Source organism: Microtus ochrogaster, unplaced genomic scaffold, assembly GCF_000317375.1.
Source record: "Microtus ochrogaster isolate Prairie Vole_2 unplaced genomic scaffold, MicOch1.0 UNK14, whole genome shotgun sequence".
Taxonomy (NCBI): domain Eukaryota; kingdom Metazoa; phylum Chordata; class Mammalia; order Rodentia; family Cricetidae; genus Microtus; species Microtus ochrogaster.
In genome coordinates, this window is record NW_004949112.1 from 1,353,695 (window position 1) to 1,362,494 (window position 8,800).

Below are 8,800 nucleotides of genomic sequence, written 5' to 3' on the forward strand. Positions count from 1 at the left end.
CCTCCATCCAGGTTTAGTAAGTTGAGCATCCAAACTGCCTAGGCCCCCCCAAAGCCAGTACGTGCAGTAGGATCAAAAACCCATTGCCATTGTTCTTGAGTTCTCAGCAGTCCTCCTCTGTTCAGATCTTAATCCATAGTTTCTCCTTCCTCATAACTTTAGAACCTACAGGGCTCGCTGTAGACCAGCGAGACACCCAAGAGAAAAGTGGTTAGTGACAATCAGTTTGCAGGCCGCGCAGCTGTGGGGTAAGCTACAGTGTCAGGGAGGTTTCCTGGAAGAAAGAATTCTAGACTGAGACCTAGGGATGAACGACCACTGGGAAACCCCTACTGAGAGTCTATGTGACAAGCACCGCTTTGGCACAAAAGAACCAAAGTTGGGTGTGGTGGTTTACTCCTTTAATCCCAGCACTCAGCAGAGCCCTGAGCTCAAGACTGGCGTGGTCTCGGTAGTGAGGTCCAGGCCAGCCAAAGATATGGACATCTACATATGTATGAGCAGCATATAGAGAGATGGACAGACAGACAGACCCTGGCTCACAGAACTGCTGAAACAATCCCCTGCTTTCACAGTCTGAGGAGGGCGCCAAGAAGAGAACAGGCACGGAAAGAGAGCTGCCCTCAGGTGGCAGCCTCTGAGATGAGATAAAAGGTCTAGGGGGTTAGAACATATCAGGCAGGTAAAGCTTCGAGGTTAAACTGATACGATGGAGGAGGAGCTGGAGAGATAGCTTAGCAGTTAAGAGAACTTGCTGCTCTTGCAGAGGTCCCAGGTTGGGTTCCCAGCACCGATATTGGGTAGCTCACAACCACACACACACACACACAGAGTTCCTGGGGATGCAGTGCTTTCTTCTGGCCGCCATGGGCCCCTGTACACGCATGGAGCAATACGTGCACTCAGGCACACACACATACACATATGTTTCTTTAAAATCGCTGTACATAGATGTAGGAAACAGGGAAGAGCAAGTCCGCAAGGGCAGCTGGGCTTCAGCCAGCTGTGTGGCCAGGATAGAATGGCCCAAAGGAGACGGGCAGGGCTTTCAAGCCTGCTTCAGTCAAGGGTGTTCAGCAGCTTCACCAGATATGGAAAACATTCATTCCAAGCATGATCAAAACACATAGAAAGACCCAAGGGGGAAAAACAGGCAAACACAGCCGCCATAGCACAGAACAAATGAGGGGTGATGAGGTCAGGAAGGTGGGCGGGACCAAAGTTTTGCCTTGTGTGCACAGTTGTAAGGCTTAAGACAGGTCTTGGGGGTGGGGGCTGGCATAGAATCAGCTTTAGTTGTAGAAAGACTTCTCTGGGTGGGATACAGACTGGAAAGCCAGGCCAGAGCCCCAGGAGAGGGTCCAGGACTATAGGGGGTGGAGAGAGGTGGGTGAGGAAGAAGGGGACTTGCAAACGGTAACCTAGCTGGAGGACAGCGGGAGCAGCGGATGAGAGACGGTGGGAGAGCTGCTGTACTTTGGACAGGAAAGATGTTCAGGAACCTAGAGATTCCCAGGGAGCTGCTGTACTCTGGACAAGGAAGATGTTCAGGAACCCAGAGATTCCCAGGGAGCTGCTGTACTCTGAAGAGGGAAGATGTTCAGGAGCCCAGAGATTCCCAGGAGCTTCCTCCCAGGAGAAGGACACTTGAGCTGAGTATGTGCAGCATTGCGGAGCTGGTCAAGATGAAAGTTCTACAGGAACAGCACAACCCTCACCAAGGCCTGACGGCAGTAAACGCTCCCCATGTTCCAAGTGACACCGCATTTAGTGTTGTTTAGAGTTTCCAGGTGGGAAGCCACCAGACAGGGAGTTTCAGAAAAGGTGAAACCATGGCATGCAAGGACTTGAAGGTGTCAGCGCCAAGCTGAGAGTGTAGGACCTGGTCCTGGGGCCTGGCAGCTAGGGCTGGTGAGAGAAGAGGCTCAGCCCTCGGAACCCACTGGACCTCCCTTTCTCCTGGGCAGGTACTTCATGAACATCACCTGGGATAACCGAGACTACTCCTTCAATGAAGACGGCTTTCTGGTGAACCCTTCACTGGTGGTCATCTCCCTCACCAGGGACAGGACATGGGAAGTGGTGAGTGGCCCAGACTCCAGGCATCCGTGGGAGGGCACCTGGATCCCTGGATCTGAGGGAGGAGGCTGGGGACTGGACCCCAGATCTGAGGGAGGAGAGACAGGTCTAGACTCCGAGGTCCTATCAAAAATCATAATTGAAGGCCCAGGTTCTGGTCTGAAGGAGGAAGGAGCGAGGAATCTGGGTTCTGGAGGAAGATGGGACCCACAGTCCAGTAAAGCCAGGAAACCCTGGAATGCCCCCAGGAAGCATGACTTGTTTCTTTGTTTTTGTTTTTTTTTCCCCCCAAGGTGGGCAGCTGGGAACAACAGACCCTCCGCCTCAAGTACCCGCTATGGTCCCGCTATGGCCGCTTCCTGCAACCAGTGGATGACACACAGCACCTCACCGTGGCCACACTGGAGGAGAGACCCTTTGTCATTGTGGAGCCAGCGGACCCCATCAGCGGCACTTGCATTAGAGACTCAGTCCCCTGCCGGACCCAGCTCAACCGTACCCACAGGTGACAGCCCCACATCCAGCTGGTTCAGTTTCCTCTCCTCCCAGAGGTACAGCGTGGGGTCAGGCCCCAGCTCCTCGGCCCTCCGGCTGGGTGACCTGGGGGATGCTTAAGTCTCCCAAGAAAGCACGAGCCATAGTTTTAGCTGCTGCTTGTCCCTCACCTCATGGGAGCGCCTAACAGTGGTCCCCAACCTCTCCAAGCTTGCTCGCTCCCCGCAGTCCTCCGCCTGACGCTCCCCGCCCGGAGAAGCGGTGCTGCAAGGGCTTCTGCATTGACATTCTGAAGAGGCTGGCGCACACCATTGGCTTCAGCTATGACCTCTACCTGGTCACCAATGGCAAGCATGGCAAGAAGATCGATGGAGTCTGGAACGGCATGATTGGTGAGGTAAGAGGCGGGGCAGAACCTGTGGGCGAGGAATCTGAGGATCCTAGGGAGCGGGGGCGTGGCCAAGGGAGACTGCTGGGCTTGCTAAGGGTGCAGCCTGAGGTGGGCTGAGGGCTGAGGGCATCTTCAGAGGTACAGGCAAGAGAACTGCAAGTTCTGAGAGCGTCAGAAGGGAGCTTGGAGAAAGGGCTAGAAGGGTGGCGCTCCTGGGAAGTGGGGGTGGGAGGACAGAATTCATGGGAAGGGCTTTTGGAGGGTGGAACTCCAAGAAGGGGGCGGGTGGGAGGCTGGATCCCTAGCCTTAAGCAAGTGAAGCGGACGTGGGTGGGTAGAGGAGCCCTGCTCCTGCTTCTGCTCTCTCTCCCTTACTTCCCCTGCCCCTCTGTTCCCCTCCGCACTCGTCAGCCAGACCTCCTAGCCTGTCTCCCACATCATCACTGTCTCCCAGGGTCAGGCTTTGCCCAGCGCTGGCCTCTGTCCCCTGAGCTGCTTCCCTTGCCAACTCCTCGATCCACCCCAGGTGTTCTATCAGCGTGCGGACATGGCCATCGGCTCTCTTACCATCAATGAGGAGCGGTCCGAGATCGTGGACTTCTCCGTCCCCTTTGTAGAGACAGGCATCAGCGTCATGGTGGCACGCAGCAATGGCACTGTGTCCCCCTCTGCCTTCCTCGGTGAGCCAGCCAGGACAGGGATTCACACTTAGCCAAGGCCAGGACAACTGCTTCAAAGAGTGTGGGCCCTGGGTCCTGTCCCAGGGTTACCTGCGCTGGTGTCTGACTCCCAAGAAGGACCCTCACTTCCAAGCTCCAGGCTCCTGATCCATACACTGGGAGAAATCTTTTCTCTGGCAGGGATTTCAGCGGGAAGCTCAGCCAGCGTGAGCTCAGGAGCCCTTGGTTGCAGTGCCTGCCACAGCTCTGAGCCTGGATTTGCACTCAGTAGTTGTTTGACTTTTGTTTACTTTGGTTTGGTTTGGGTTTTTTGTTTTGTTTTTCCAGATAGGGTCTCTCTATCTAGTTCTGGCTGTACAAGAACTCAGAACTCAGAGAGATCCACCTGCCTCTGCTTTCTGAGTACTGGGAATAAAGGTGTGCCCCACCACACCCAACCAGATTTTTGGTTTTGTTTCATTTTACTTCAAGATTTATTTTTGTTTTATGTGCATTGGTGTTTTCCCTGCATGTATGACTGTGTTAGGGTGCCACATCCCCTGGAGCTGGAGTTACAGACAGGTGTGAGCTTCTATGTGGGTGCTGGGAATTGAACCTGGGTCCTCTGGAAAAACAGCCAGTGCTCTTGACCAATAAGTCATCTCTCCAGCCCAGTAGTAATTTTTTTTCGAGACAGGGTTTCTCTTGTGTAGCTCTGACTGTCCTAGAACTGTAGACTATGCTGGCCTCAAACTCACAGATATTCACTCATTTCTGCCTCCCAAATGCTGGGATTAAAGGCATGCACAACCACCACCAGGGAGATTTTTGTTTCTGTTTTTTGAGATATGGACTTATTATGTAGCTTAGGTTGACCTTGAACATGCAACCACTCTTTTAAATCTCTGTCTCCTGAACTCAAGGATTTCTTTCTTTCTTTCTTTCTTTCTTTCTTTCTTTCTTTCTTTCTTTCTTTCTTTTTTAAAGATGGCCTTCCAAGGCTAGGTATACCCAGGCTCAAAAATGAGGAGGGATTTTGTTTGTTTGTTTATTTGTTTGTTTAGTGTTTTTCCAGTGCAGGAGATTGAATCTAAGACCTGGAGGACCATGGTGACTAAGACAGAAAATTCTTACCACCTAGGAGCTGCCTGCCTCCTTAGGGGATACAGACTACACCAGTTCCCATGATAATAGATACCATGAGAAATCAGGCTGATATGGAGAGAGAGAGAGAGAGAGAGAGAGAGAGAGAGAGAGAGAGAGAGAGAGAGAGAGAGAGGCACAGGGTAGAGGTTGATGTGGGTAGGAGAGAGAGGCCTTCTTGAAGAAGGAATTTCACCTTTGTAAAGATTTGATAAAAAAAAGACCACTGGAGGCAGGCAGCAACCAGCATGGAGGTTGTGATGACTGCCTGAGACTGTGGCTAGCCTGTGTGGCTGGTGAGGAGCCGGGTAAAAGGGTGGCCAGAAGGCTGAGCGGGAGGTGTATCTGGCTGGACTAGGACTCTAATACTAAGTCTGGGCCTTATTCTTTCTGGTGGCAAGGGCTTAACTTCAGAAGGTAATGAGGATATGTGCTCGCTGTGAGTTGATGATAGCCCTGTGGGAGCAGGAAGCTGGCAGGGGTAGGGGCTGCCCCAGTGACCCTGACACAAAGGATAAAGATGTGCAGGAAGCTGGTGAGGTAGGGGCTGCCGCAGTGACCCCGACACAAAGGATGAAGATGTGCAGGAAGCTGGTAGGGTGGGGGCTACCGCAGTGACCCTGACACAAAGGATAAAGATGTGCAGGAAGCTGGCAGGGGTGGGAGCTGCCGCAGTGACCCCTCGACACTAAGGATGAAGATGTGCAGAAGCATGGCGGCAAGGTCGGATGGATGCAGGTTTGGGGTGGTCAGAAAGCCACATTGTGTAGAAACACCATCTCTGGAGACAGTAGACATGGGCAAGAGAACAAGGCTAGCAGGTCACTTCTGTTCCCCCTTTGCTCTGGCCATCTAAGCAGGGCTCCTCAGAGAGAGAGAGAGAGGACAGAAGGAGAAAGATCCTTTCCCTTGGGGACCAGGCTTGTTCCTTGCTGACCATGGGGGTGTGGAGGACAGGCCCTAGGAGCTTGAGGAGCAGGAGCAAGGAGCGGGGGCAAAATTTGTCATCTATGACCAAGAAAGATGGATGGCAAGGAGTGTGGCCTGGGGCTGGGTTGTCATGGGTGCCCAGATGCAGAGCCTGGGGTGACAGAATAGCCCTTGAGGGGAAGCTAAGAGGTGAAGATTCAGACCCTGGGCTCAGGGAGCATTTAGGAGACCGCTAGACTAGGGGGTGAGAGCCACAGAAATGGTCCCGGTAGCTCTTGGGATGTACTGATAGGCTGTCCGTGGAGTGGGCACCAGAAAAGGGAACAGATGGATGGAGACAACTGGGCTCCACCTGGTCCCCCAAGCCCCTGCTCGGCTGACACCTCCCGTGTCCCCAGAGCCCTACAGCCCCGCTGTGTGGGTGATGATGTTCGTCATGTGCCTCACCGTGGTTGCCGTCACCGTTTTCATCTTTGAGTACCTCAGTCCTGTGGGCTACAACCGCAGCCTGGCCACGGGCAAACGTGAGTCCCCTTCCTACCTGACCCTATGCAGAACTCTATTTCCCAGTAGCCCCTGGAGTAGAGCTAAAAACGGCAGTCCTTTCTCCTCTCCTGGGGAATGGAAGGAATGTGAGGTCCCTTCCTGTCCTGGCCCCCACAGGCCCTGGGGGCTCAACCTTCACCATTGGGAAATCCATCTGGCTGCTGTGGGCCCTGGTGTTCAACAACTCGGTGCCGGTGGAGAATCCGCGGGGCACCACCAGCAAGATCATGGTTCTGGTGTGGGCCTTCTTCGCCGTCATCTTCCTCGCCAGCTACACAGCCAATCTGGCTGCCTTCATGATCCAGGAGGAGTATGTGGACACCGTGTCTGGGCTCAGTGACCGAAAGGTGCGTACAGGGTAGGCCCGCTGGCTCGTCACCTGTCCCACAACAGAGAGGTTCCAGAGCAGTAGAGATGGGAGGTTTGGAAGAGGATGAATATTTAAGTGGTCCTGGGGAAGAGGGTGTCCCCAGTGTCCCAGGAGCAGCAATGCCTCCTCGCACTGCAATGAAGACGCCATTCGTGCCGCAGCTAATCCACGGGAGACTGTGCTTGAGGAGATACGCCAGCCAGGAGTTACTAGAAATGTAATAACACAACATCAGGACGTCCAGGAGGCAATCTCGGGCTAATGATGCAGGCCTGTAATCACTGCCCTCCAGAGGTGGAGGCAGAGGACCATGAGTTCAAGGACAAGCTGGCTACGTAGTGAGTCCCTGTCTCAAATAAGAACAGCAGTCAAGTCAACTCCAGAGTTTTACTAATTAGATTCAACATGCATAAAACCATCCATCAAAGCACTCAGAATGCCCACCCTCTGGGCTTGTGCTCTTGCCGTGTGGCGCCAGCCACAGAACACAGGGATAGCAGCCGTGAGGGACACTGAGGTTACAGTGGCTACCCAGCCTCTCAGACTGTTGGCGGGTTGTGGGGCAGATGGGATAGGTTGCATTGAGCATTGTTTTCAGTGGAATAAAGATAGAATAGCAGAATAAACAAACCATACATTACATACCATACTTTACATATAGCAAGGGGGGTGTGTTCTATCTGCACTCTGAGCCAGCACACCCCTGTGCCCACATTAGTGCACACACACACAGCCAGCAAACTAAGGGCTGGCTCTCCAAAATGGGGCATTGGATTTGGGAGTTTCCTAGAGGCTACCTTAACAATTCCCCTTCTCTTCAGTTCCAGAGGCCCCAGGAGCAATACCCACCCCTGAAGTTTGGGACTGTGCCCAACGGGTCCACAGAGAAGAACATCCGCAGCAACTACCCTGACATGCATAGTTACATGGTGCGCTACAACCAGCCGCGAGTGGAGGAGGCTCTCACGCAGCTCAAGGCAGGGTCAGCGCAGACTCGGGCAATGGGGCCTCGAGCGTTTGGGGAGGGGTGGGGCCCCGCGTCTGAGGTCAGCCTGGGGCAGTTCACTAAGGGGGCCTGGAAGACTCAGAGCTTCAGTGCTTTGTAACGGTAGACACTTGATACAACGCTCTGAATCTGTTTCTTGTACATACAGTCAGGATCATAAAGGCAGCTCCTTGGTAGAAGAACGAAGTTTGGTCAGGAGTGGTGGCATGTGCCTTTAATTCTGCCATTTGGAATTAAAGTGGGGGCAGTTCTTAGTGAGTTCCAGGCCAGCCAGGGCTTCATACTGAGACCCTGTCTTAAAACGACCAGAACAACATAGTTAATCCCCACAGAACAGTGGCCAGAGCACGGTGGCTCTCTGTAGACAGATTTTTCTTTGAGCTGCCAGCTCACAAAAATGACATGACTTATTATTAATTATGAAAGCTTGGCCTATAGCTTAGGCTTGTCCCACTAGCTCCTATAACTTAAATTAACCCATTTCTATTCATCTATGTTTTGTCTCATGGGCTTTTTACCTCTCTTCCAATCTGTACCTCCTGCTTCCTCTCCATCCCTTCTGGGTCTTCTGTACCTAGACTCATCTCCTCTTCTCAGAAGGCCTGCCCATCTCCTCCTGCCTAGCTATTGGCCCTTCAGCTCTTTATCAACCAACTGGAAGGCGCCTTGGCAGAGCCACACCCGCACACACAGATTACTCCACGACGGCTTTGCCATAGTTATTGTGCCGTTATCATCAGTTCTGAACTCTGCAGTGAATATCTGGGTTACAGGAAAGGGTCTGTATTTTTTTATGTTAGCTCCGTAAATCATAGGGATACAGTTAAATTCAGTCCCCAGAGTGTAGCACCCTGATATGGCAAACCTAGTTTAGGTCCTGGGTTGTGGTTTAGTAGTAGAGGGCTGGCCTGGTGAGCCCCAAACCCAGGGTCTGTTCCCCAGCACTGCCGTTTCCTAGGTTGAGTGCCCCTCATTTATTTAGTCTTTCGGCATGGTTCTTTTCTTATTGCCTTTTTGTGCTGGATTAATATTAGACGGACATTTCCTGTTCTCAGTTACTGAGGGTCTAGGGTGAAAAATGAGTATCAAACACACAAACTGGCAGGGTCACCGGGCGTCAGAGTGGGCCCCTCGGCAGGGTCACCGGGTGTCAGAGTGGGCTCCTCGGCAGGGTCACCGGG

At 52.9% G+C, this 8,800-nt stretch overlaps 1 protein-coding gene across 1 annotated transcript in view; it reads left to right on the plus strand.

Moving 5' to 3' along the window:
- The window catches only part of Grin2d (glutamate ionotropic receptor NMDA type subunit 2D), a gene marked incomplete at its 5' end in the record, with an annotated part of 35,205 nt that overhangs the window by 5,987 nt on the left and 20,418 nt on the right, over positions 1 to 8,800 (plus strand). Inside the window, 7 exons of the mRNA XM_005366768.3 lie at positions 1,968 to 2,082; positions 2,373 to 2,584; positions 2,803 to 2,971; positions 3,492 to 3,645; positions 6,096 to 6,221; positions 6,361 to 6,590; positions 7,435 to 7,595. Coding sequence (XP_005366825.2) covers positions 1,968 to 2,082; positions 2,373 to 2,584; positions 2,803 to 2,971; positions 3,492 to 3,645; positions 6,096 to 6,221; positions 6,361 to 6,590; positions 7,435 to 7,595 — 1,167 coding nt within the window. The remainder of the gene's footprint in view (positions 1 to 1,967; positions 2,083 to 2,372; positions 2,585 to 2,802; positions 2,972 to 3,491; positions 3,646 to 6,095; positions 6,222 to 6,360; positions 6,591 to 7,434; positions 7,596 to 8,800) is intronic.